The 27,505-nt window shown below is 41.9% G+C and overlaps 2 protein-coding genes across 7 annotated transcripts in view; one reads left to right on the plus strand and one right to left on the minus strand.

Annotated features, from left to right (window-relative positions):
- POLG2 (DNA polymerase gamma 2, accessory subunit) overlaps positions 1–27,505 on the minus strand; it is a 78,638-nt gene that overhangs the window by 31,477 nt on the left and 19,656 nt on the right. For 2 of the 6 annotated variants that reach the window (XR_003622772.2, XR_003622771.2), the window contains exons 10-11: positions 3,660–3,825; positions 1–91 (exon numbers count right to left, since the gene is read on the minus strand). Coding sequence is in view for 3 of the 6 variants with exons in the window: in XM_057536201.1 (XP_057392184.1) it covers positions 23,558–23,741 (184 nt within the window). In the remaining 3 variants the exon portion in view is untranslated. Of the gene's footprint in view, positions 92–3,659; positions 3,826–10,410; positions 10,451–21,383; positions 23,742–27,505 lie in introns of those variants that run through there. The other 4 variants (XR_009006322.1, XM_007175739.3, XM_057536201.1 and 1 more) reach the window with 4 other exon arrangements.
- MILR1 (mast cell immunoglobulin like receptor 1) lies at positions 9–26,417 on the plus strand. The gene is made up of 9 exons (XM_028164919.2): positions 9–122; positions 6,361–6,621; positions 11,552–11,836; positions 13,463–13,576; positions 19,544–19,633; positions 20,164–20,220; positions 20,347–20,415; positions 20,832–20,912; positions 26,258–26,417. Exons 1-8 carry the CDS (start codon positions 35–37, stop codon positions 20,882–20,884), a joined length of 1,017 nt encoding a protein of 338 aa, XP_028020720.2. The 5' UTR covers positions 9–34; the 3' UTR covers positions 20,885–20,912; positions 26,258–26,417.

The raw sequence follows: 27,505 nt of genomic DNA on the forward strand, positions 1-27,505 counted from the left end.
CATTTTGAAGCTTGAATCTCCAAACCAAAACAACATGTGGAAAAAGAGTATTCTCATGTTCCTTTTCTCTCTTTCAGTTCAAAAGGCTGCACTGGATTGTGAAAGAATGAGAAAAACAAATGGTAAGTTTCATTTACTTCTCTCTTGTACTAAAGCTGTTTTCACCGAAACGGTGAGACTGTCAGCTTTAAATCATGTGCATTCATGAACAGGTTTTTCAGTGCTTTCTGATGAACAACCAAAGGGGAGAGTCGTTTCCATGACCTACTGTTTAAAATGAAGTGATTTTAGCAAGGGAGTTGGAGAATCTTTCCTGAGACTCAGAGACAAAATATTGAGTTTTTTTTTTTTTTTTTACAATGAAATGGTTCCTTCTTTCTCTGTTGTTGTTTTTTAATTAGAAAAATCAACACATAATTGTTGTAAAATAAGTCAAGCAACACTAAAAATATATCCTGGGAGGCAGTTTATCACCATAGAGCTAGGCTGTTGTGGTCCTAACCCTGGTTCTACCGTTTTCCAGCTGGCAGCCTGCGCGCACGAGGAAACCACTTAAAGCTTAATTTCTATCCTCTGTGAAGTGGGGAGAATAAAAGCACTTCCCTGGGAGGGTTGTTGTGAGGACTGAGACAAGTCATGTCCCTCAGCACAGAGCCGAGTGTATGAGGAACCTTCAATAAATGCTAGCTCAGGTCGTTGTTGTTACTATACTATAAAATGTGAAAGTTCTGTTATATCCCCTCAATCCCTCTCCCCTCTCCACTTCCAGAAGCAACCACTATTAACAGTCCTTTTTGTTTCAATATCATAGTAAACAAACTCTTCTGTGACCTGTCCTTTTTAAAATTAACAATATATCCCAGACATCTTTCTAAGAGGAAGATGTAGATTTAGTTCCTTTCTTTTCAACAGCTGCATGGCAATTCATAATAGGACTCAGCCATAATTCATTTTTTAAAAATAATTTTTAATATCTTTTAAAGTAATTAATTAATTAGGTTGCACCGGGTCTTAGTTGCAGCTTGTGGGTTCCTCAGTTGTGGCATGCGAACTCTTAGTTGCGGCATGCATGTGATCTAGTTCCCTGAGCAGGGATCAAACCCGGGCCCCCTGCACTGGGAGTGCGGAGTCTTAGCCACTGCGCCACCAGGGAAGTCCCACGGCCATAATTCATTGAACCATCATCCCCTTACTGGTTGTTCCATTTTTTTTTTCTTTGTAATAGAAACAATACTGCAGTAAACATCATTGTACACAACATGCTTTGTGGACACATGAGTGTGTGAGAGCTCATGTAGGATAAAATCCTAGAAGTGAAATGGCTGGGTCCAAGGGCATGTCCATTTGAATTGGTACAGATACTGCTAAGTTGCTCTCCCCACATGCTGAACTGGTGCATGGTCACCAACACTGACCACGCACATGCGTAAGTATGAATTTCCCACACTCTCAAACAGTGGATACAATCAGTTTTTTAATCTGTGTCACTCTGATGAGTACAAAATAATATCTCCATGTTGTTTTTAAAAAAATTAATTAATTTATTTATTTTTGGCTGTGTTGGGTCTTCGTTGCTGTGTGCGAGCTTTCTCTAGTTGCGGTGAGCGGGGGCTACTCTTCCTTGAGGTGTGTGGGCTTCTCATTGTCGTGGCTTCTCTTGTTGTGGAGCATGGGCTCTAGGCGTGTGGGTTTCAGTAGTTGTGGCACGTGGGCTCAGTAGTTGCGGCTTGTGGGCTCTAGAGCGCAGGTTCAGTAGTTGTGGTGCACGGGCTTAGTTGCTCCACAGCATGTGGGATATTCCTGGGCCAAGGCTTGAACCCGTGCCCCTTGCACTGGCAGGCAGATTCTTAACCACTGCGCTACCAGGGAAGCCCTCCATGTTGTTTTAATTCGTGGTTGCCTCATCACTCATAAACTTGAGATTCTTTTTCATGTTTGTTGACTGTGAAAGCTCTAGTGCATCCATACAAAGGACATTTAGGGATGGCTATCTGGTTGGAAAGAAAGGCAAGGTCTCATCTTGAAGCTGAGCTTACATAAGGCTGAGAAAATATTAATTGTCCTGATCAAGGAGAAGGAGGGAGGTTTTGGCATTTTTGAGGGGTCTAAACCCCTCCTCCACCCAAGCCATCCCTCAGCCCCAGCACTATTTCTTCTTTTGGGAATTACCTATTCAGATTATTTGCCCATTTATTTGATTGTCTTTTTCTTATTTATTTGCTGTCGGTTTATGTATATAAAAAGAATACTATGCTTTCATTTATGTTTTAAGTATCTTCTTCTAGCCTTTTACTTCTCTTAATTTTGCCATAAAGGAGTTTAAAGTTTTAGGATAGTTATTTTTTTCAGTCTTTTCTTTATGGCTCCTATTTCGTGTGTCTTACTTGGAAGACTTTTTCCAAGCAGGTGATATAAAAACATTTCCCTATATTCCTCTTTGTTTTTTTGTTTTTTTTTTTTTTACTCACAAGTGAGTAAAAGTCACTTCTTAGCAGGTCCAGGGTTCTCAGGATGTCTTGGGGACATTAAGAAGAGAGGCATTCACCCAAATTCATGGGTACTGAAGGTACAGTCTGGTGACAAGTTGCTGACTTGGCTTCTTAGCCTCAAGAGGCTATTAAAAGTCTAATCTGGAATTCCTTATAAAAGTTCCAGCAAAGCAGCCTTAAAAGACCTACATGTTCAATCTACTCTTGCTGCACTGATATCAATAATCAGGCCAAGTTTAATGAGACCAGACTGATTTTGCAAACAAATTAATCTTCAATTATCTCTATTAAGAACAGGGTGATTGTAGGGGGAGGACTCTGTTTCAGTAAAAGTACAGCACACCCTGTGGGGTGTCGAATGGCCACGTCTCCTTGTCAGCAGTTAACATTTCCAATTTCTCTCCTACCCTTCTGACTTGGAATCACGAAAAATGAAAACTTCCCTACAAGCTGAAGCTTGACGACTTAGTATAAACTTCAGAGAAATCACACAGATTACATGTGGACAACCTCGGTGATGCCGGGGTGGGGGCTGCTCAGAGTTCACCCGACGCCACGGCCACATTCCAATTGCGGCCCAGACAGAGCAGCAGAACTGCCACCACCTACCCTTGCCCCTCCCCCAACCAGGGAGGCACGGAGACCACCCTCCTGGAAGTACCCCCAGCTGACCACCCTCTGGACTCAGACCAGGCTGGACAGTTGGCTTTTCCTTTGTTTCTACATAAGTACCTCCCATTAAATGCTGATGGCTTTGCCCGTACAAAGGCCTCACTTTGGCAGGACACCACCCCCAACACCGCCTCCTAAAATAAGACACAGCTGCTTAACAAAACTGACCTATTCTCAGGGCTGAGAAATTGGTTCAGTGAGGCATGGAGCAGTTCACAGCTGTGACTCTTCCTGGTGGGGGGTGTTGGGGGGAATGGAAGGCGGTGGGACACACCCTGAAAGATGCACTCTGGCCACGATCACCTCCAGCCAACAACCCTCACGAAGCAGCAGGGCAAGAGGGCACCTGCCCTCCCCTTTCTCTCTGCAACCAGGGAATCACCCCACATGGATGATCTTATCCTCAGGATGGGAAGTCCAGCCCGAGAGAATTCTGCACAAGCAGACCTTATTAAAGCATTTTTTCTCCTCCTTCAGCCTCCCACGGACTCTAGTTACCTTTCCACATTGCCGCTTCGTCCGACCCAGCACAAAAAGCATTCAGGTTTTGCCTCTTCTCTGGGTCTTCATTTCCTTACAAGGGCTCCGGCGTCACCCCAAACTTACATTAAACAACGTGTATGCTTTTTAATGTGAACTTACATTAAATGTGTATGCTTTTCTCCTGTTAAAAAAAATAAATAAAATTAAAATTAATTAATTAATTTATTTATTTTGGGCAGAGCTGGGTCTTTATTGCTGCGCGCGGGCTTTCTCTAGTTGCGGCGAGCGGGGGCTACTCTTCGTTGAGGTGTGCGGGCTTCTCATTGCGGAGGTTTCTACTGTTGTGGAGCACAGGCTCTAGGCGCACAGGCTCGCGGGCTCTAGAGCGCAGGCTAAGTAGTTGTGGCGCACGGCCTTAGTTGCTCCACGGCATGTGGGATCTTCCCGGACCAGGGCTCGAACCCGTGTCCCCTGCATTCGCAGGCGGATTCTTAACCACTGTGCCACCAGGGAAGTCCCTTATATTCCTCTTAATTCTTTTACAATCTTTTATTTTTTTAACATCAGATTTTCTGATGAGGGTTATTTCTTCCCTTGGCATTTTTAAATAATAAAATTCAAACACACAAGCAATCAGAGACTACTGGGATTGTGGCAAAAAGATCCAGAAGGCAGTTTGGAGATGCTCCCTATAGCCCAAAGAAAAAAGAGACAATAAGAATAAAATAATTGTAATGGGTTGTGGGTTGAGACACATCAAATACATTTAAATCTATGAGTTCATAATGATTCTTAAGCAAAAAATAATAACAATAAAGGGAAATATCTCACTGTTACAAGGTGCTAGGAAACCAACTCATTATTTTCAAAATTGGTCAGTAACAGAAGAGAACCAAGCATTTATCCTCCCTTTTCTTTTTTCTTCTTTTTGGCCGTGGGATGTGGGAGCTTAGTTCCCTGACCAGGGATCGAACACATACCCCCTGCATTGGAAGCACAGAGTCTTAACCACTGGACCACCAGGGTCCCCTATCCTCCCTTTTCTATGCAAACTGTACCTCAGTGTAACCAAAGAGTTGACAAGGGTGTTTCTCTTCAGATAATTACAGATGATAAATGAAGAAGGAAAAACAGAATTGGTATATCACCATTTTGCAACCTCTAATGAAATAATGCTTTCTGGGTAATTATTGTCAAAGTCTGCTAACAAACAAAAAGAGAGATAGCCAGACATTCTGTGTCTCCTAATGGAAGTACACCCTACCCCCTATGCTGCATTCTTGCTAAATAAAAGCTAATCTGATTTTCATCAAGCCTCTGACAGGAGACAGAAGAATATGGAAAGGACAGCATGGGAATGTAATTAATGAAATCCAGACCATGGAAAACACTTCAGAGCAAACAACTTGCTATCTTCAACAAATAAAGGGCTTCCCTGGTGGTGCAGTGGTTAAGAATCTGCCTGCCAATGCAGGGGACAGGGGTTCGAGCCCTGGTCCGGGAAGATCCCACATGCCACGGAGCAGCTAGGCCCGTGCACAACTACTGAGCCTGCGCTCTAGAGCCCGTGAGCCACAACTACTGAGCCCATGCACAACTACTGAAGCCCGTGCGCCTAGAGCCCATGCTCCACAACAAGAGAAGCCACCACAATGAGAAGCCCGTGCACCACAACGAAGAGTAGCCCTGCTCGCCGCAACTAGAGAAAGCCCGCATGCAGCAACAAAGATCCAATGCAGCCAAAAATAAAATAAAATAAATAAATTTATTTTAAAAAAACAAAAACAAATAAAGTGCAGGGGGAAAGAAAAGAGACAGAAAGGTCTACAGATGAAAATAGTCATAAGAAACATAGCAACTAACTACAATAGACCATTATGGATCCTAAAAGAAAAATCAGACAATTGGGGGAATTAGAACACTAACTAGATATCTGATGATATTTTTAAAATATTGTTAATTTTTAGGTGTGATAATGGTATTGTTATTTTTACCAGAGTCCTTATCTTTTAGAGATACAAACTATTAATGTCCTCCAGCCAAAGATCACCAGGGACACACGTGTAGTTGAACCAAGTTGAGTTTTAAGAGAAAATGCATACCATGGAGTAAGCAAGAGGGCATCTTACGGTAAGATTTGCGTTAGGTAACTTGGAGGAAGATTCAAGGCAGCAGGCTTTACTATGAATTGGATTCTTTTAGGAAGTGGAAATAATGATATGGTTAGGAATCTTAATAATTCTTATCTAAAAGATAAGAAGAGCAGTGCAAGGCAAAAGCTCTGACTGATAAAGAAGCAGCAGTCAATCATATTGTTAAGTTTAGAGGGATACTTGGCCATTTTTGTGTTTTGGACCATGTTCGTGTCTTCATCTGTGTTCAGACATGATTATGGAGTCATCTTGTCTTTGTCTTGCTCTAATATGGTCACAGAGTGGCCTTGTCTGGTACTGGTGACCAGTCAGTTCCTAGCCAGCACAGAAGAGCTTGGTAAGGCTACCCGTCTCTCACTGGGAGAGGCCTCTGTAGGCACTGAGGCTTCCTCACACACTGTCCAGCCTGGCTGTGCAGGCAAGAAATGTCCCCTACCTTTGGAAAGTTCACCAGGAACTGAGGGTCTCCACCACCTTGACCCACGAAATGTGGATAGACAACCACTGAGTTATTATTGATGGATGTTAACAAGGACTTTCTCTTGTGTTATTTTGCTTTCCAGAATTTCCTTCTCCAAATTTGAACTCACAAACGGATGCAGTCATGAGGGGTCAGAATGTATCTCTATCTTGTTTCAACCAGTACAAATCACTGCGGATCACCTATTTTTTGTTTCGGGGTGAGAAATGCCTGAGCATCCAGAATGGACCCATAACTTTTAACCTAACAATCTCAGAAGCCCGTGACTTGGGCCCCTACAAATGCAAAGCCCAAGTTTCTAACTGTTCAAAATACAGTCGTGAGTTCAACTTCACATTTGTCGGTAAGTAGAGTGCTTGTTACTCGGAGGCCCTGTGATTTGGAGGGATTCTTTCCTGTTCTAGGATGGGCTCTCTGTTCTGCTTGTTAACACTCCCTCAAGAGCCTGGCAAGTATGTCACTGAGATCTTTTTTCTTAATAATTCCATTTCACTTTCTCTCCAAATACTTTTGGCTGTTTCAGATAATATGCTGATGGCCCAAGACAAAAAGTCTTACATCAACAATTTGAAAAGTTGTTGAGATCTTTTCTAGATGCTTTACTCTAGGATTCTCACTGTGTAGGTAAAAAAAAGACTTTTTCTCTTAAGATTCAAATAAGAAGTCTTAGAATCAATGTTGGACCCTGTGGCAAGGGTCTCCAGAGCCCCAGGCTTTTCCCACCTTCTTCCCTTTGCAATGGCCATCAGCCTCCACTCTTCCTGCCCAACCACATTTTTTTGGCCACGACACGCAGCGTGCAGGATCTCAGTTCCCCGACCGGGGATTGAACCTGGGCCACGGCAGTGAAAGCCCGGGATCCTAACCATTAGGCCACCAGGGAACTCCCCAGCCACATTTTATTACTTTTATATTTTTCTCTCCCATCTTCCCACCCCAAGCCTTTCACAACCTAGCATTAATGGCCTCATCCATGAAGGTGACCTTGATAGTGGACTCCTGGGAGAGGGAGAGAGTGTTTCCAGGTAATACATGTACCTGGAGTCTTCCAAACAGAGGAGCCCTGACTTACTGATTGAATCTTTGAGTGATTCTCTGGGTCTGTGCTCTCCAGTATGGTAGCCACTAGCCACACGTTTTATTTAAGTTTAAATTCAAGTTAATTAAAATTACCTGAAATTAAAAAATTCATTTCCTCAGTCTCATTAGTCACATTTCAAGTGCTCAAGAGCCACAGATGTGGGTGGCTGCTGTATTAGACAGCACAGACACAGAACATTTCCATCATCACAGAAAGTTCCATTGGACGCCTCTGCTCTAGGTCAACGGTTCTCAGCTTTTTAGGTTATAACCATTTTAACAATCTAATGATAGCGGTGGATACTTTCCCTGAGACATGTTACAGATGCAAATTTCTGTGTAAGACTTGAAGGGATGCTGTGGGCTCTGGATTAGAGCCAACCATCTTAGGACAAATTTGAACACAAACTCAATGGAAGCCATAACTGTAAATGAAATGTAAAAAGAAGAAGACCATGCAAACGTGGTCTGGGATGTAGTGGATAATGTGAGGGCAGTACCCTGGCTGATAATATTCTCTGGTGGTCAGATTCCTGCTGGACTGGGCAGCCTGGTTTTGCAGAAAGAGCAACAGAATAGGCATCAGGGAACCTGTGTACCACTAGCTTCCTCTGCAAGGCTGAAGCCTGAAATCAATTGATTTAAAAAACCCCAAGTCTTCATTTCCTGAGCTTCCATCCCACAGATATGTATACAATCTTCCCACATCCTGCCTTCAGAGCAAATGCACAAGTTTCTTGCAATGTGTTACAGTAATTACACCATCCTGTAGAACTTTTTAAATAGATTATAAAAACCTGTATCATCTTCATTTAGGTCAGATTAATAAATACCTACTGAATGCCGACCCCATGTAAGTAATTGTGTTGGATGCTGCCAGGGTTTCGATGATGCCTAAGACATGATCTTGTCCCCAACCCAGTAAGGGATGTGAGCCGTGAACACAAATTCATGAATCACTGATTCACTCATCAAATATTTAATGATATCCCCGATGTGCCGAGCCCTGGATATATATTAGTTCTTGCCTTGGTGGAGCTTACAGTCTATTTGGGGAGGCATAAAACCCAAGTACCCCAACAAATCAATTCATAATCACAAACTGTGTGGATTGTTATAAAGAAAAAGAAACTGGCACAGTGATGGAGAAAGGTCAGGGATGGGGGAGTGACCTCCTTAGATAGGGTAGTTAGGGAAGGCCTTTCTACAAGGACGGCATTTAAGAAGAGCCCTGAAGGATGAGGAGGGGTTAGCTACGTGAAGAGACAGGGAAAAAAGGCTCTAGTCAAGGGACAATAACCTGTGCCGGGGGCTCCAACTTAGGAAAGAACTTGGCTGTTGGGAAGGACCTAATAGGACACTGGTATGGCTGGAGGTCTGATGAGGGGAGCGTGACCCCAGGTGAGACTGGAAAGGGAGGGGGAGCCAAGTCAGGCCTATTTATCAGGCCCAATTTATCACCTTCAATGTTAATTCATCCTGGGTGGGGCAGGGCAAGGGTAGAGGTTGGGGATCGGTTGGGAGGCTTTTGCCGTCATCCAGGAGACAAACAATGGTGGAGATGGAGAGAAGTGGATGGATTCAAAATATATTTTGGAGAAATAAACAACAGGACTTGCTGATTGATTAGATCTGGAATCACAGGTAGTACAGGTGAGGAAGGAATCAAGAATGACTTCCAGGACTTCCCTGGTGGCGCAGTGGTTAAGAATCCGCCTGCCAATGCAGGGGACATGGGTTCGAGCCCTGGTCCGGGAAGATCCCACATGCCACGGAGCAACTAAGCCCATGTGCCACAACTACTGAGCCTGCGCTCTAGAGCCCGCGAGCCACAACTACTGAGCCCGCAGGCCTAGAGCCCATGCTCCACAACAAGAGAAGCCACCGCAATGAGAAGCCCGCGCACCGCAACGAAGAGTAGCCCCCACTCACCGCGACTAGAGAAAGCCTGTGCTCAGCAACAAAGACCCAACACAGCCAAAAATTTAAAAATTAAAAAAAAAAAAGAATGACTTCCAGATGTCAAGTGTGATCAGCTGACAAGGAGTGGTGTCATCCACGGAGATGGGCAAAAATGGAAGTCGTTGTTGAATGGGTATAAAGTTTTGGTTATGCAAGATGAGTGCGTTCTAGAGACCCTGCTGTACAACACTGTGACTATAGTTAACAGTGCTGTTCTGTGCACTTAAACATTTGTTAAGAAGGTAGATCTCATGTTAACTGTTCTTAGCACAATGAAAACAAATGAATGATTGAATGAATAAAAACATTTTAAAAAAGAACAGGATTTTAACATATGTTTATCTACCTACCAATTGATTCATTAACTAGAGTTCAGTTTCAAACAGGTTATGTTTGAGGTGACCAGGAGACATCCAAGTGGATCATGTAATAAGAGGTAGAAAAGTATTAAGAGGATGGGACCAAGTGCTACAGGAGGCAGAGGAGGAGGGAGAAGTTCTGCCTGGAGGACTAAGGAAATGTTTTCTGGGGAAGGTGGCAACTGAATGAGCCTTAAAGGACCCCTTGACTGATTGATTGATTGATTGATTTTCGGCTGCACTGGGTCTTTGTTGCAGCGTGCAGGCTTCTCATTGCTGTGGCTTCTCTTGTTGCAGAGCACGGGCTCTAGGCATGTGGGCTTCAGTAGTTGCAGCACGCTGGCCCTAGAGCACACAGGCTTCAGTAGTTGTGGCGTGCGGGCTTCAGTAGTTGTGGCACGCAGGCTCAGTAGTCGTGGCTTGTGGGCTGTAGAGCACAGTCTCAGTAGTTGTGGCGCACGGGCTTAGTTGCTCCGTGGCATGTGGGATCTTCCTGGACCAGGGCTCAAACCCATGTCCCCTGCATTGGCAGGCGGATTCTTAACCAATGCGCCACCAGGGAAGTCCCATTAAAGGACTCCTTTAATTTAAAAAATATGACTAATTTATTGAAGAGTCACCACTCCCTTCCCTTGATCACTGTGATGCTGTGATACACTTTACCAGTCCATTTACAAACTCTCAGGGAAGTGTACTTCTAGTTTGAATCATCTTATCTCAGACAGAAGTCCATGCTCTCTGCTTCTTCATGAATGTTTCAATTCCTCCTTCCTGAAAATTACAGGAGGTAGATTTCAGTTCCATAGGAAAAACATCCTATTGATGCTATTCCCAAACAAAGTTGCTCTTTGAGGCCACCATCACTGGGTGCCATTCTGTCAAGGATGCTGCCACAGGGATTCCTGCTCAGGGGAGGGACGGAGCAAGAAGACTCTAAATTATTTTCTTTGATTTGACTTAAACAATGAAACATATTTCATTGTTTCTGTGCCAAATTGTTAAATTGGCACAATGTTATTAAAAACAAAGGCACATGCTTGGGGGTTGGCCCTGGCTCTGCCATTTACTAGCTCTGTGGCCCCTGAATCACAGTTGCCTCAACTGTGCAATGGGCATGATGCTGTCCACCTTGTAGTACTGTTGTGAAGTGAAACAAGATAATGTGGGTAGTGACCCCGACACATGATGGATACTCAACAGTTATCTTTCTTTCCCTATAATACTGTTTTATTAATGAATTATATAATAAATTATATAGCTGGATTCTCCCACTATCCAGCTACATAATTTATTATATAGGGTATGATCTTACAGAGCCTACCAGACCCACTCATTTCTGGTCAAGAATTTCCCTTGACTCTATTTATCAGGGTTACTTCCTTCTTTCGGGAGGAAGTGAAAGATAACTGTACAGCTGAATTCTATAAATGACAATACAGTTAGAAAAGATGATATTTTTAGATTTCTTTGATTAAAAAAAACCCCACTGCAATCTTACAATGATTGGGAATAAAAGCACCTCTCAACTACATACTTGGAGCTGGATCTTTGACAAAATTATACTATCTGCCACAAACAAATTGTGAATGCTGATGAAAGGCAAGTTTGCGCTCTGATTCCTCAAAGCAGAGAGACGTCCTCCACCCTCTGGCTTTCTCGGAACCTGGTTCATGCCACAAGGCATGGGGTTAACCACATACCCACTGATCTTTCCTGATGGAGCTTCTTGTGAGCAACTTGACTTCTCAAGAGGAGTGTCATTCATCTTTGGGTTAACAGCTGGGAATGGAGTAGGGCTCCCATCCATGTTTGTGGACTGAGTGAGTGAACCCAATCTGCTTATCTGTTTAACGTGCACTTTTATTTTTCTAGATCCAGTGACTGCACCAGTGCTGAACATCAGTGTTGTTCAAACAAAAACAGACAGATACATAATGCTACGCTGCATCTCATTCAATGGCTCTCTGCCCATCAATTATACTTTCTTTGAAAAAAACATGGCCATATCACCAGCTATCTCCAAGAATGTAAGGGAGTCTGCTGAATTTAACTTAACCAAGAATAACACTGGAGAAGGGAAAGAGTATAGGTGTGAAGCTAAAAACAGATTGCCTGACCATGCAAAATACAGTCAACTCATCACCATACCCTCAACAGGTAAAGGCGACCTGAACTCTTTCAACAGGATCTGGATTTACTTCCAGAAACCAGCTACTCCTCTGCCCACCCATTTCCCACTTTGCCCACCTGCTTCCAAATGATTTTCCTTCTGTAGGGTCCACACGTTCTGATGGGGTTGCTTTCTGCCATAAAGGAACCAAAGAAAAGCCTGGAAACTGGGGCAGGAAGGGACCTTGTATCCATAGTAAGACTTCCTAACTTGACCCTGCTTCCTGTCTTGACTTTTCACTGCTCAGGTTCTAAGCAGTCGCATTAGAATTTGCATCTTTCTTGAAGCTGCTGGGTCTCTTGATTTTCTTTTGCTTTTTTAAAATCATTTTTTAAATTCACTTCCAACACCTGTACCCACCTGCTTGGCTGTTTAATGCTTGGTGAGTCTAGACTTCCAGTGCCACCCTTTCCTTGAGGCAAGAATGGCTCCTGTCCCAACCTTGTGTTTTGGAAGGCACTGCTCTGGTGCTTCTTAGCCATGTGCCTTCCCATAAGCTTCCCATAAGCCATGGGGATTTGTCCGCCTAGACCCTATATCCCCACTTTTCTATACCTTACTCTAGGTTCCTAGACCTGAATTCCCTACCCAATCAGATCAGAACCCACCTTCCAGGGCCTGCACAAGTCTCCTTCCCAGCTCATCCTCCCAAGGGTGGATCACGGTAAGGATGTGAACATTCCTGGACCCACACCAAGGGAGCTGTTTGTGGGGAGTCGGGGGATGGCATTTGGCCATGCAGGCTGGGGGTGTCCACGTGCATGTCAGGCTCCTTAGGGTGCAGGTCAGAGCCTGGGTGGAAAGGGGGCCAGGCTAGGGCTGGGGCTGGCTCTCCCTGTACTGTCGTGTTCCAGTGCAGAACTCTGAGGAGTCTGAGAATTTTAGATTTAAATCTGGCTTTATGAAGGGACATTGGTTGAGGTAGGAGGACAGAACAAAAATTAGGTTAGCAAAGGTAGCAGGCACAATTGGGCATTGAACACCTCATGTGGCCTCATCCTCAGAAGATCAGAGCCCACACCTGGGTGTTCAGTAAGTTCTAACAAGTGAAGCAAGCTGTTGGAGTCAGGCTCCAGAGTCAGGCTTTTGCCTACAAATCCAGCCTTCAATTCACTAGCTGTGTGACTTTAGGAAAGTCACTTAACCTCTCTGAGTCTTACTCTACTTAATTGTAAAATGGGAGTAAGACCAATGAGAAAAATAAGGTAATGCATGTAAAGTGCTTAACACGATGACTGCATATAATTAACACTCAATAAGTGGTAGGTATTTGGGTGACACAAATCATGCAGACATGACTAAAGCCTTTGCCCAATAAATGGCCAGGCTGTTCTCAGGCTTATGACCCTAACAACGTAGCCAACATCTGTCTGTTAAATGCTGTGCTGCTTTTTCTTCCTTGTATATGACCCCTTGTGGAAGATGGACTTGGTATGAACCTTAAGAACTTCACTAACAAGTTAACTCTCAAGTTGCAGGGCAGGGACTCAGGGTGCCGGGTACATTGGTTAACCTGGGAGACAGTCGTGATCACCCTTTCCAGAACATTTCACAATTCAATATCATTGGAAAAGAAGGCTGTGCAGTGACCAGTGAATGCTGTCTTCTTCCAGGAGGAGAGAGCTGTCCTTTCTGCCTGCAGCTACTGCTTCTGGGGTTTCTGCTTCTGGTGCTAATAGTAATAATCCTAATTCTGGCATTTTGGATGCTACCAAAGTACAAAGCAAGTAAGTTCCTTAGGAGCTTTGCCATTGTTTTCCCTGGGTTTTGGATACAGACAGCAGGGTGAGGGCAAGGAGGAAGGGAAAGGGGAATCAGAAATGGGATGTGAAGAAAATGAGAAGAGAAGGAAAAGATGCAAAAGGAGAAGGTAATGAAGGACTTCCTGAACGGTTCACATGTAGCACAGTTCTCTTTTCTCTGGTAAAGACTTCCCTATTTAGACTGCTTGTGGGTGTGTGACCTGTGCAGTCACACAGGGCCCCGTGCTAAGGAGACAGTTTAATGCTCCGCTGTCACTGTCTTGAAATTTGTAATACATTAAAAATTTTTTTTAATATTATTTTTAAATTGTGGTAAAATATGCTTAACAATAAAATTTACCCTGTTGGCCATTGTTAAGTATACACTCAGTGGCATTAAGTACATTCACATTCCTGTGCAACCAACACCAGCCATCCACTTTTTCATCTTGCAAAACTGAAACTCTGTACCCATTAAACAGTAACTCCCCATTCATTTCTCTCTCCTCCCAGCCCCTGGCAAACACCATTCTACTTTCTGTCTATGAATTTGACTACTTTAGAAATCGCATATAAATGGAATCATACAGTATTTGTCCTTTTGTAACTGGCTTATTTCATTTAGCACAATGTCCTCAAGGTTCATCCCTGTTGTATACCTGTCAGAATTTCCTTCATTTCAGGACTTCCCTGGAGGTTCAGGGGTTAAAACTCCAGGCTTCCACTGCAGGGAGCACGGGTTTGATCTGTGGTCAGGGAACTAAGATCCCACAAGCCATGCGGTGCGGCCAAAAAAATTTTTTTCCTTCATTTTAAAAGCTGAATAATATTCCATTTATATATATATATATATATATATATATATATATATATATATATATATATACACACACACACACACACACGCACATATGTGTACATACACACACACAAACACTTTGTTTATCCATTCACCCATCAATGAACTCTTGTATTGCTTCTACCTTTTGGCTATTGTGAGTAGTGCTGCTTTGAACGTGGGTGTACAAATCTCAATAATTTTTAAACAAGAGGCCCCGCATTTTCATTTTGCACAAGGCCTGCAAATGATGTAGTGGGTTCAGACTGCCAGAGCTTTGCTTTGTAGTTGTCAGTGTCCTCACTGGGTCTGCCACTCGGAGGAAGCTCAGTACATGAAGACAAAAAAGAGCCTCATTCTCTCTGCCCCACCTTAAGCACTGCATTAAACCCCATTTACTACTTTTCATAATTCACGTCTTATGACCTCTAGTTAAGATTTCAAAGTGGCCTTTTCATTTGGCACACGACTACGGAGGAAGATTGAGATTTACACAAAAGACAGTTTGTGTCTCAGGACCGACACCTGCCAGTGAGCTTCGGGGCATTGAGTGGGCTCCTTCACCTGCCTGAGCCTCAGCGTTCTGACCTGTAAAATGGGGCCATGGGAGATACTGTCAGACCTGGGGAGAGAACTAAGTGATACATGTTAGGCTTTTGGCCTTCTTCCATCTCTAAAGTTCTAATTCACGGAAATCCAGGACTCAGTTGACAGGAAACTTGAAAACAGATGTCAAAATGTATACATCTCATACATTAAAAAATTTTTGTTTTTTGTAATGTAAAGCATTTTTAAAATTGAAGTATAATTAACCTACAACACTATGTTAGTTTCAGGTGCACAACAGAGTGCTTCGAATTTCTATACATTACAAAATGACCACCATGATAAGTCTCGTTACAAAGCTATTACAATATTATTGACTATATTTCCCATGCTGTACATTTCATCCCTGTGACTCATTTATTTTGTATATATTTATTTATTTTGGTTGCACTGGGTCTTAATTGCAGCAGGTGGACTCCTTAGTTGTGGTACCTGGGCTCCTTAGTTGCGGCACATGGGCTCCTTAGTTGTGGCATGCAAACTCGTAGTTGTGGCATGCATGTGGGATCTAGTTCCCTGACCAGGGATCAAACCCGGGCCCCCTGAATTGGGAGCACAGAGTCTTAACCACTGCACCACCAGGGAAGTCCCTGACATTTATTTTGTAACTTGAAGTTTGTACTTCTTAATCTCTCCCACTTATTTCATTCACCCCCCACCTCTGTGGCAACCACCTGTTTGTTCTCTGTATCTATGTGTCTGTTTTTTGTTATGTTTGTTCACTTGTTTTGTTTTCCAGATTCCACAAATAAGTGAAATCATACGGTATTTGTCTTTCTCTGACTCATTTCACTTAGCATAATACCCTCTAGGTACATCTATGTTGTCACAAGTGGCAAGATTTCATTCTTCATTATGGCTGAGTAATATTCCATTGTGTGTGTGTGAGTGTGTGCATGTGTGTGTACCACATACCACATCTTCTTTATCCATTCATCAACAGACACTTAGATTGCTTGGCTGTTTGTTGTAAATAATGCTGTAATGAATACAGGGGTGCATATATCTTTTAAAATTAGTGTTTTGTTTTCTTCAGAAAAATATCGAGAAGTGGAATTGCTGGATCATATTTTTAATTTTTTGAGAAACCTCCATACTGTTTTCCATATTGGCTGCAGCAATTTACATTCCCACCAACAGTGCATGAGGGTTTCCTTTACTCCGCATCCTTGCCAACACTTGTTAGTTATCTTTTTGATGGTAGCCATTCTGACCGGTGTGAGGTGATATCTCATTGTGGTTTTCATTTGCATTTCCCTGATGATTTAGTGATGTTGAGCATCTTTTCATGTGCCTGTTGGCCATCTGTATGTCCTCTTTGGAAAATGTCTATACAGTTCCTCAGCCTGTTTTTACTTTTTATTTTTTTTAATGGGGTAATTTTTTTAAAAATATTTATTTATTTATTTGTTTGTTTTTGGCCACAGCAGGTCTTAGTTGCGGCATGCAGGATCTTTTAGTTGCAGCATGCGGGCTCTTAGTTGTGGCATGCGAACTCTTAGTTGCGGCATGCATGCAGGATCTAGTTCCCCATCAGGGATCGAACCCAGGCCCCCTGCATTGGGAGCACAGTCTTACCCACTGGACCACCAGGGAAGTCCCTGCCTGTTTTTAAATTGGGTTTGGTTTTTTGATGTTGAGTTGTATGAGTTCTTTGTACATTTTGGATATTAACCCCTTATCAGACATATCATTTGCAAATATCTTCTCCCATTCAGTAGGCTGCCTTTCTTTTTTGTTGATAATCTCCTTCACTGTGCAAGTCTGATGTAGTCCCATTTGTTTATTTTTGCTTTTGCTTCCCTTGCCTGAGGAGACAGAGCCAAAAAAAATATTGCTAAGAGCAATGTCAAAGAGCATACAACCTATGTTTTCTTCTGGGTGTTTTATGGTTTCAGATCTTACATTTAGGTCTTTAATCCATTTTGAGTTTATTTTTGTAGATGGTGTGAGAAAGTGGGCCAGTTGATTCTTTTGCATGTGGCTGTCCAGTTTTCCCGATGCCATTTACTGTGTTGTTGTTCCCAATTGTATATTCTTACCTCCTTTGTTGTAAATTAATTGACCATATAAGCATGGATTCATTTCTGGGCACTCTAGTCTGTTTCATTGATCTATGTGTCTGTTTTTTGTGCCAGTCCCATACTGCTTTGATTATTGTACCTCTGTAGTACAGTTTGAAATTAGAGAGCATGATACCTCCAGCTTTGTTCTTTCTCAGGGTTGTTTTGGCTATTTGAGGTCTTTTGTGTTTCCATGCAAATGTTAGAATTATTTGTCCTAATTCTGTGAAAAATCCCATTGTTAATTTGACAGGGATTGCACTGAACCTGTAGATTGCCTTGGGGAGTACAGTCATTTACAATATTAATTCTTCCAATCTGTGAGCATGGTATATCTTTCCATTTGTTTGTGTTGTCTTCAATTTCTTTCATCAGTGTCTTATAGTTTTCCAAGTACAGGTCTTTTACCTCCTTGGTTAGATTTATTCCTAGGTATTTTATTCTTTTTGGTGCAATTACAAATAGGATTGTTTTCTTAATTTCTCTTTCAGATAGTTCATTTTTGGTGTATAGAAATGCAACTGATTTCTGTATATTAATTTTGTATCCTGAAACTTTACTGAATTCATTTATTCGTTCTAATAGTTCTAATTCTTTGGTGGCATCTTTAGGATTTTCTATATATAGTATCATGTCATCTGCAAACAGTGAGTTTTACTTTTTTCTTTCCAATTTGGATTCCTTTTTTTCTTCTTCTTGTCTGATTGCTATGGCTAGGACTACCAATACTATTTTCAATAAAAGTGGCAAGAGTGAGCATCCTTGTGTTGTTCCTGATCTTAGAGGAAATGCTTTCAGCTTTTCATTACTGAGTATAATGTTAGCCGGGGGCTTGTTATATATGGTCTTTATTATGTTGAGGTATGTTCCCTCTATACCTACTTTGTTGACAGTTTTTACCATAAATTGATGTTGAATTTTGTCAAAACCTTTTTCTGCATCTATTGAGATGATCATATAATTGTTATGCAATTTGTTAATGTGGTGTATCACGTTGATTTGCGGATATTGAAACATCCTTGTATCTCTGGGATAAATCTCACTTGATCATGGTGTATGATCCTTTCAATATATTGTTGAATTTGGTTTGCTAATATTTTGTTGAGGATTTTTGCATCTATGTTCATCAGTTATATTGGCCTGTAATTTTCTTTTTCTCTGGTGTCTTTGTCTGGTTTTGATATCAGGGTGATACTGGCCTCATAGAATGAGTTTGAAAGTGTTCCTTCCTCTTCAACATTTTGTAGAATTCACCTGTGAAGCCATCTGGTCTGGGACTTTTGTTTGTTGGGAGTTTTTTGATTACTGATTCAATTTCATATTGAATGGTAATTGGTCTCTTCATATTTTCTATTTCTTCCTGATTGAGTCTTAGGAGATTGTACATTTTAGGAATTTATCCATTTCTTCTAGGCTTTCTAATTTATTGGTGTATAATTGTTTGTAGTAATCTCTTATAGCCCTTTGTATTTCTGTGGTGTCAGTTTTAACTTCTTTCATTTCTGATTTTATTTATTTGAGCTCTCTATTTTCTTGATGAACCTAGCTAAAGGTGTATCAATTTTGTTTGGCTTTTCATAGAACCAGTTCTTAGTTTCATCAATCTTTTCTATTGTTTTCTTTTAGTCTCTATTTCACTTATTCCTGCTCTGATCTTCTTTCCTTCTACTAACTTTTCTTCTTTTTCTATTTCCTTTAGGTGTAAAGTTAGGTTGTATATTTATGATTTTTCTTGTTTCCTGAGCTAGGATTGTACTGCAATAAACTTCTCTCTTAGAACTGCTTTTGCTGGGTCCCTTAGATTTTGGATGGTTGTGCTTCCATTTTCATTTGTCTCCAGGTATTTTTATTTCCTCATTAATTTCTTCAGTGACTCATTGGTTGTTTAGTAGCATATTGTTTATCCTCCATGTGTTTGTGTTTTTTGCAGTTTTTTTCTTGTAGGTGATTTCTAGTCTCATACTGTTGTGATCAGAAAGGATGCTTGATATGATTTCAATCCTCTTAAATTTATTGCATCTCATACTTTTAAAAAACATGTCTCCTCTTCCTACAAAAAGCGTAGGGTCTTACAAAAGTGGAATTAATATTCTTGAGTACTGGCCAGGACTAAATGGAACTCAGCTGGGTAATTTACTATCTCTTGCAGATATTACAAAGCTTTTTACAGCCTATTCTTTTCAACGAAGGAAAGAAAAGGTGTCTCTGGCCATCTCAAGCATAATCTGATAGGCAAAGGATGTTATTTGCAGAGCCAAGAAAATAAATCAGAAGGGTTCCTGCCTTAGAGAAGAAGATGCTATGGACTCCTTGCTGAGTCTATGGTTTTCCTTTAATAGACAACAGTTTAGGCCACTGGAGCAGGTCATTCTTTCAGAACTCTGGGGAATTCCTCTCCTGTGGCTGAAGTAGTTTAATTTAATGATTCTGCACCAATTTATATAGGAAAAGCTATGAAAGATAATGCACCCAGAGTCTATGGAAATACACCCATGGAAGATGGAACATATGCAAATATCTGTAAAAATCAAGCAGGTAAGAGAACTTTGTTGGCGATTTTGGTTGGTTTGGGGTTTTTGTCTTTAAAAAATTTTTAAGGTCGTACAGACACATGTGTAAAAAATTGCAGAAGCAGAGTATAGTGTCTCCCTCCCATCCCGACACCCTATCCCACTTTCCAGGGGCAATAACCAGTTTTTAAAATCCTTCCACAGATATTTTATGTGTATGTTAGCATCTAAATAAATGGTAGCAATGGTAGCATGTCATAGATATGTCATTCTACACCTTGATTTTTTCACTTAATGACGTATCTTGGAGATTTTTTTCTATCAGTTCAGAATGATCTACACTGTGTTCCAATCTCTTTGATGATCACCTCTTAAAGCTGGCATCATTTGCTGCTTTATAGTAAATAGACCCAGGACCTTGGCCAACAATGAGAACAATCCCAGCCAACATTGACTGAGGGCCAGTCATGTGCCAGGCACAGTGCTAAGCAATTTACCCGCCCTGTCTGGTACAAACACCACTAACTCCCAATTTATATCATTCCCATTGTACAGATGAGAAATTTGTGCCAGGCTTAGAACCAAGGCAATGTGTTTCCAAAGCCCGAGATGGTAAGTACTCTCTGCAAAGTCCAGAGGTAACATGACATTGTGAGGGTAGCTGGCAAGCCACTGCCCTCAAGTGATCAGAGATTAGGATTATAGGCCCAATAACTCTGTTTCTTGTCTTTTACCCAGGGACTGAATACTCTCAGGAGATACATTATGCCACCCCCATGTTCCAGGAGGTGGCACCGAGAGATCAGGGTGAGCCACAGTTTGGATAAGGGATGCTATCGAAATGGGACAGTAGTCTCTGTGAGGTCACCATACTCCCAGGCTTTAGGAACCCAAGGATGGGATGAATGGGGGCAACATGCATACCCTAGGAAACCAATAGCAATCAGTACCACGGCTCCTAACAAATTTCATCAGGAGATGGGTAGATGGGGAGGAGAGAAGGATGTGGTGGGGAGAATATCATATAAAAAATCCAGAGAGAAGGATGCAGGTGCACTTCTAAAAAATTTTCAAGAATAAATCATTTAATATAGTCCAGGAAAAAAAAAACCAGTTAATACTTGGTTCTGTCAGGCCACCCAGCTATTAAAATAGAATTTTTAAAGAGCTTCTATGGATATATATCCTAAGTTTACTGAATTATTTTCTCTTTTATATTATAGAAACCTGTAATGATTGTAAAACTGGATATGTCTATTCTGAACTCATCTTCTAAGATTTAAAGATAGAAACTACATCTCAGGGTAAGATGCTTTTTATAAAGCTGATTTACATAAAGAAAAAGCAAACTTGACTGACACTTAAAAAGGTTTCACCTGGTTACCTAAAGTGACTCACTGTTTTTCATGTTTAAACACTATTCCTTTGGCCCTTTCAGGTACATCCAATCCTGTCATCAGACAACAGGTTTGTCAGATAGGATCCTGACTAGTGACAGTTTTTAAATGCTTTTGCTATTTTTAGGCATGGATCATTTCCCCCATGACCACACCACTTAATAAAGAATAATTGTTCAACCACCGTGCTCTTCATAAGTGCATCCTGGAAGCATTACAACGATCATCTACCCATCCCCATGCCCATTAAAGGTTCAGAAGCAGACACACAAAGCAAAAGCCATGTCTAAATTCTAAAACAAAAACTGGTGACCTTGGAAAGGTGTCTGAAGAAAATGGCACCTGAAGTCACCATTGGAGGAAGGCAAGATTACTCAACAAGTACACATTTATTATCCATTGCCATTAAAATTTGCTCTCAGCTTTTGGAAGCCTGCAAAATTATTTATATTGATTTCCATGGACTTTCTCAGTCATCAAGATTTAGGTCGTGTCAAAGGCATGCCTTTATGTGCTGCATTTCCCAGCAGCTCTCTGTCAAGAGAACAGCGCAGAGTTGACTTGGGCGAGAAGAGAGAAGTAGGTTAGTTTCCCAGGACTGCTGTAACAAATTACCACAAACTGGTGGCTTAAAACAATAGAAATGTATTTTCTTACAGTTCCAGAGGTCAGAAATCCAAAGTCAAGGTGTCAGCAGGGCTGCGCTCCCACCAAAGGCTCTGGGGGAGAAGTCTCACTTGCCGCTTCCAGTTTCTGGTGGCTCCTGGTGTTTCTTGGCTTGTGGCAGCACCTCTCCAATCTCTGCCTCATCTTCACGTGGCCTTCTCTCCCTCTGCCTTTCTCTTATAAAGACACTGCTCAGCAGATTTAGGTCAATCCAGGTTGACCTCATCTTGAGATCCTTAACTTATTAATTACATCTGCAAAGACCCTTTTTCCAAATAAGGTGATATTCACGGGTTCCAGGAGTTAGGACTTATCTTTTTGGGGAGCCACCATTCAGCCCACTTCAGGGGACAAAATTATTTCTGGTTTGAATCTCTTATCCTAGGAGTTATAAGTCAAGTCCAATAAAGCCAAGAGGCATTTCTTGGGTTCCAGACAAACAAAATAACTTGACCAAAATTCTTCTGCTCTGTTCTTTTTCTCTGTTCCCAACAATGGACCTCTGACTAGAAAAATCATAGCTATTAGCTATTAGACACTAAATCTGTGGAACACCTACAAGGCCAGTATTATTAACTTGCTTTTACAGGTAAGGAAATTTAGGCTTAAATGGGGTAATTTCACAGGGTCATCCCTAGCTTGGTAAGTGGTTGAACTGGGACTTAAATCCCAGCAAAGAACAGCAGCAGCACTGGCTGTGGGAATGCATCTTCAGGGTGGGAAGGGATACTGTGCACACAGGTCCAGATGAATTTGAGGATTTTGTTGCCTAAAGCAGCATTCATGAACATAATTTCCCCCCTTTCTCTGTTGATATTGTTATTTGGAAGAAATCGGTATATCACAGAGGCTAAGAGTGTGGGGGCTGTGGAGTCAGACTGAGCTGAATCCAGGTTCAGTCCTGTGCTAATTGTGTGACTCTGGGTAAGTTACATAAACTCCCTGGGCTTCAGTTTCCTCATTTGAGAGGGTGGGGGAGAGGAGGGGGAGAGAGAGAAATAATACCTACATCATGGAGCTGCTGTGAGAATTAACTCAGGTAATGGATGTAAAAGGTTTGGAACAGGGCTGGGCACAAAGTAAGAACTAAAAAAATGACTAGCTATTCATAGTATGATCATGCTTAGCTTGAGTCATACTAATTGGCTGCTCCCCTTAGAAATCATTAAGTCTTTGAGGTTATAAACTTAGTGACTTGGCCACCGTTAGCTTCTTCATGTCTTAATCATGAAGCAGAGCCTGAGGCAAGGACTTGGTGCAGGTTGTTTATATGAGGGCCCAGGGAGAGTGAAATAGAGAAGGAAAGGGGTGGGGAGGGGCTAGCAAATTAATAAGCATACCAGTAACTGGATTTGATCCTATTAAGACCTTATTTTTTTATGTATGTATGTATGTCTGTATGTATGCAGGCTGCACTGGGTCTTAGTTGCTTCTTCGTTGTGGCATGCACGCAGGATCTAGTTCCCCAACCAGTGATCGAGCCCAGGCCCCCTGCATTGGGAGTGTGGAGTCTTACCCACTGGACCACCAGGGAAGTCCCCTATTAAGACCTGAGGTCTCAAAGTCCAGAATGCCCCTGGGTTTCACAGCATGCCCCGAATTGACAGCCTCTCATTTTCTCTTGCAAAGCTTCTAAAGCAGTTAGTAGAAGCCAACCAACTCCACAATCCATATAATTACTATTGCCTCATGCCTTTCAAATGCTAGAACTATTGCATAACCTAGTGCTTCATTATCTACCTCTGCTCCCTTCCCCGCTGCAGGGGAAAGTCTTAGTAATTGTGAAGGTATGGCATGTAAGGATTATCTCCACTCCCCTTACCACTGGCAACAGAGTCCTTATTGCCATCCATCCTGGGAGGAATTCCGTTTCCCAGGGCTGCTTTCTAGGGCCTTCTGATAGTCTTATCCTGAGCTAGCCTGGAAAGCAGAGCCTGAGAAAAGGCCTTGTGTGGAACAGAAGGGACACTAGGGAACAGGTGTGAGGGACTGGAGGAAAAGCCAGAACGAGGTATAAGGTTGAGCTGGGCATTGCTGTGGGCAACTGGCGCTTGACCCCACTGGAACTGTCTGCGGAGTGAAAAAATGTCTCTCAGAATTGTCCACTTGAGGACTGACAGTGAGAAGCATTTACCCATCAGCTTCCATCCCCCACTAAGGGCTGCCCCAGGAGGTGATGCATCTCCCACTTCTAGGCTGTGCATGTGGGCATTCCAAGTGCACTTCCATTGGCGTCTCACCCAGGGCACTGGAAAGCCCCAGGGCAGAAAAGGAGTGATATGTATTGTATAGTTAAAGCAAGAAAGCTGTCAGCACAAAGTGGGTGAGGCCTCAGATGCAGCTGGAATCAGAGGTGAAGCCGAGGATGTGACTGGTGGTTGCTCTGCCATCTCTCAACATTTCCTTTGTAACAACTATAATAACGACAATAATAATAACTGCCATGGGCAGTTAAGTGTCAAGTGTACTTATCCTCACAACTCCCTCCTCACCCAACTCTGACTTTCTGTGGCTTCCGCCCGTACCTACCCAATGAGCAGATGTTGAGCCCCACCCCCATGGCTTTTGCATGAATTGTTTAGGAGGGGAAGAAGAAGAAAAGGAAGAGGAAGAGGATCTATTGAGTTTTCATTTCAATAGTTACATTTTTTTCATGTCTAGAAGTTTCCCTTTGGTTCTTTTTCTTTTTTAAAATTTATTTATTTATGTATTTATTTTTGGCTGCGTTGGGTCTTTGTTGCTGGGCACGGGCTTTCTCTAGTTGTGGTGAGTGGGGGCTACTCTTTGTTGTGGTGCGTGGGCTTCTCATTGCAGTGGCTTCTCTTGTTGCAGAGCACGGGCTCTAGGCCCCCGGGCTTCAGTAGTTGTGGTACTTGGGCTCAGTAGTTGTGGCTCGCAGGCTCTAGAGCGCAGGCTCAGTAGTTGTGGCGCACGGGCTTAGTTGCTCCGCGGCATGTAGGATCTTCCTGGACCAGGGCTCGAACCCGTGTCCCCTGCATTGGCAGGCGGATTCTTAACCACTGCGCCACCAGGGAAGTCCTGCCATGTCCTTTATGGTGAGTGTTTTTTTTGTGGATGTGTGCCCAAATGAATATTTTTTCAACTTGAGGTCATACAAGCATTACCGTATACTACTATCTACTAAAGGCTTTTTTAGTTTACTTTCATTATTTCAGTTTATATTCGCCTGGAATTGTTTCTGTGATGTGAAATTAGCATCATACTTGTTTCCACTCCCCCGCATGGATATACTCTGTTGTTCCAGCACTGTCTACTGAAAAGACTGTCCTTTCCCCACTAAACTGCACTGTCACCTTTGTCACAAATCAAATGCCCATATACATGTGGGTTTCTTTCTGGGCTCTGGATTCTGTTTCATTGCTCTACTTATCTCTCCTATGTCAATGTCATACTCAGCTTTCAAATGCATCTTGATAACTGGAAGAACAATTTTCCCACCTTGTTCTTTTTAAGACTGTCTTAGCTATACTTGACCTTTTGCATTTGTGTATAAATTTTAGACTCAGCTTACTATTTTCTTAAAGAAAAAATGAACATAATAGGGATTTTGATTGATACTGCATTGAATTTGTAGATTTGGGGAGAATTAACATTTTTACAGTATTGAGTTTTCCAAACTACAAATATCTCACCATTTGTTTATGTCTTCTTCAATTCTCTCAATAGCATTTTATCATTTTCTGCATAAACAGCTTGCACATCTTTCATTAGATTTAGTCCTAAGTCCTTGATATTCTGATGCTATGGTAAACTGGTTTTATTTGGTTGTTGTTTGTTTTTGTTTTTTTGGGTGAAGTAGAAAAGCACAGCTTTATTGCTTTGCCAGGCAAAGGGGGCCACAGCAGGCTCATGCCCTCAAAACTGTGTGTCCCAACCTGGAGGGGGAAGTGAGGAGTTTTACAGTAATGGTTCAAAGAGAAGGGCGTGATCAGCTGGTGGACATTCTTCTGATTGGTTGATGGGGAGGTAAGTGGGAGTTAGCATCATCAGCCTTCTGGTTCAACCGGTCTGGGGTCTACGTGCTTGTGGGCAGCATAGAGTTAACTTCTCCCACCTGGTGGGGGTTTCAGTACGATTTTAGATGCTATCTGTTCCAAGGTAGTCTCCCAACCCGGTGTTAGTGCCCAAAAAGTTCTCGCAAAGAAATGGCACAGAAGACATCCCAGCGGTGCTGACGATGAGCGGGAGTTGGACTAGCTATAAGTTGGGAATAAAGGGTCAGCACCTGGTTTCAGGACTTAATGAAGCTCAGGTTCTTGATGTCTCATCGCAGAAAGAATTCAGTGAGAGACAAAGTGACAGGTAAGAAGTGGACTTATTTATAGAGAAACACACTCCACAGACAGAGTGTGGGCCATCTCAGAAGGCAAGAAAGGCCGGTAAATTGTATTTTTTTTTTTTTTTTTTTTATTCTTTTAGTGGCTACTCTTAACATACTTTTTCTTTGTAAATTGTATTTTTATTTCATGTTGTGGACATATAGAAACACAATCACTTTTCTTGGTTGACTTTATATCCAGCAACCTTGCTAAATTCTCTTTTTGATTTTAATAATTTATCTGTAGGTTTTTCTTACAATCTGGAGATCAGAAAACTACTGCTGCTACTGTTAACCGCTGGTGCCTCTGCCACAACTGCCTCACCCAGAAACTGGAGCCCAATGGAGTGTGGAGTTATGCCACTGGAGACATTTGCTTTTCAGTGGAAACCATCACCTCCCTTTTACTTTCCAGGTCCCATGTACATGCATCTAATTGGTAGAAGATATTCACAGCCATGCCCTGGCAGCAAAGGAACTGTAATTTTTCAGGTTTCAGACCCCACCAAACAGAAGAAGGGTTATGATGTGGCTTAAGAGAGCCAATCAAAATAGCTACCACACTAGCCAAAATATTAATCAAGACTGAGGGGGAAATAAAGACATTTTAAGACAAAGACTGAGAAGGAGGTTTCCCAATCACATTCACACTGAAAGAAATACACAGTGTACTTGATGAAGAAGGAAACTGAATACAGAGGAAGGGTGTAGGATTCAAGAAGCAATGAGTAAATGTAAGTGTGTGTGTGTGTGTGTGTGTGTGTGTGTGTGTGTGTGTGTGTGTGTCAGGGGGAGGCACAGAGTGAGAGAGAGAGATCTATGAGGTCTGAAAACATTATAAAGTTACCATGATTTTGAAAGTGTGGTATGGGTATATGGCTGGAGAAGTAGAAAAATGTAAATGTAACAGGACAGGAAGTCCAGATATAGATCTAAATACATATGGGAGTTTAGTATATGAAAAATATGGCATTTTAAGTCAATGGGGAAAAGATGCAATATTCAATACACTTTAAAAACCTGAGAACCATATTTAATAAGTTAGAACTCCATTCTTTGCAACAAAATTAATTCAGCTAGCTCAAATATTAAAATACCTAAAAATGAAGCCACAGACGTGCTAGAAGAAAACAGGAGGAATTTTATAATAATCTTTAAGAGGGAAAGGCTTTTCTAGGTATGACTCACAATCCAGAAGACATAAATGATTGTTAAATTTAGTTAGATGAAACATTTAAAAATTACATTTAAAAATCTTAAACTAAGTCAAAAGAATGGGGGCGGGTATTTTGAATCCATGTCTCTGATAAAGTATGAAGTTCTACAATATATAATGAGCTCTCACAAATAAAGAAAAAAGCCAAAAATCCAATAGGAAACCAGGAAAAGGCAGTATCTGCAAGGTGACACCAGGGCAGCACAAAAACCTTGCTGGGATGAAGAGCTGCAAATAGGTGTGCTCTGACCAGCTGCCCTCAAGCATTTGTCCCTTCTG

The sequence above is a fragment of the Balaenoptera acutorostrata genome, chromosome 20 (assembly GCF_949987535.1).
Source record: "Balaenoptera acutorostrata chromosome 20, mBalAcu1.1, whole genome shotgun sequence".
NCBI classification, from domain to species: domain Eukaryota; kingdom Metazoa; phylum Chordata; class Mammalia; order Artiodactyla; family Balaenopteridae; genus Balaenoptera; species Balaenoptera acutorostrata.

What these genes read in the sequence shown, in the direction of transcription:
- MILR1 (XM_028164919.2), top strand. Translation starts at nt 35, where the DNA reads ATGTGGAAAAAGAGTATTCTCATGTTCCTTTTCTCTCTTTCAGTTCAA. An exon ending in GTTCAACTTCACATTTGTCG is followed by an intron (nt 6,622 to 11,551) that starts GTAAGTAGAGTG and finishes TTATTTTTCTAG; the next exon opens with ATCCAGTGACTGCACCAGTG. An exon ending in TGTTTCCAAAGCCCGAGATG is followed by an intron (nt 20,221 to 20,346) that starts GTAAGTACTCTC and finishes TCTTTTACCCAG; the next exon opens with GGACTGAATACTCTCAGGAG.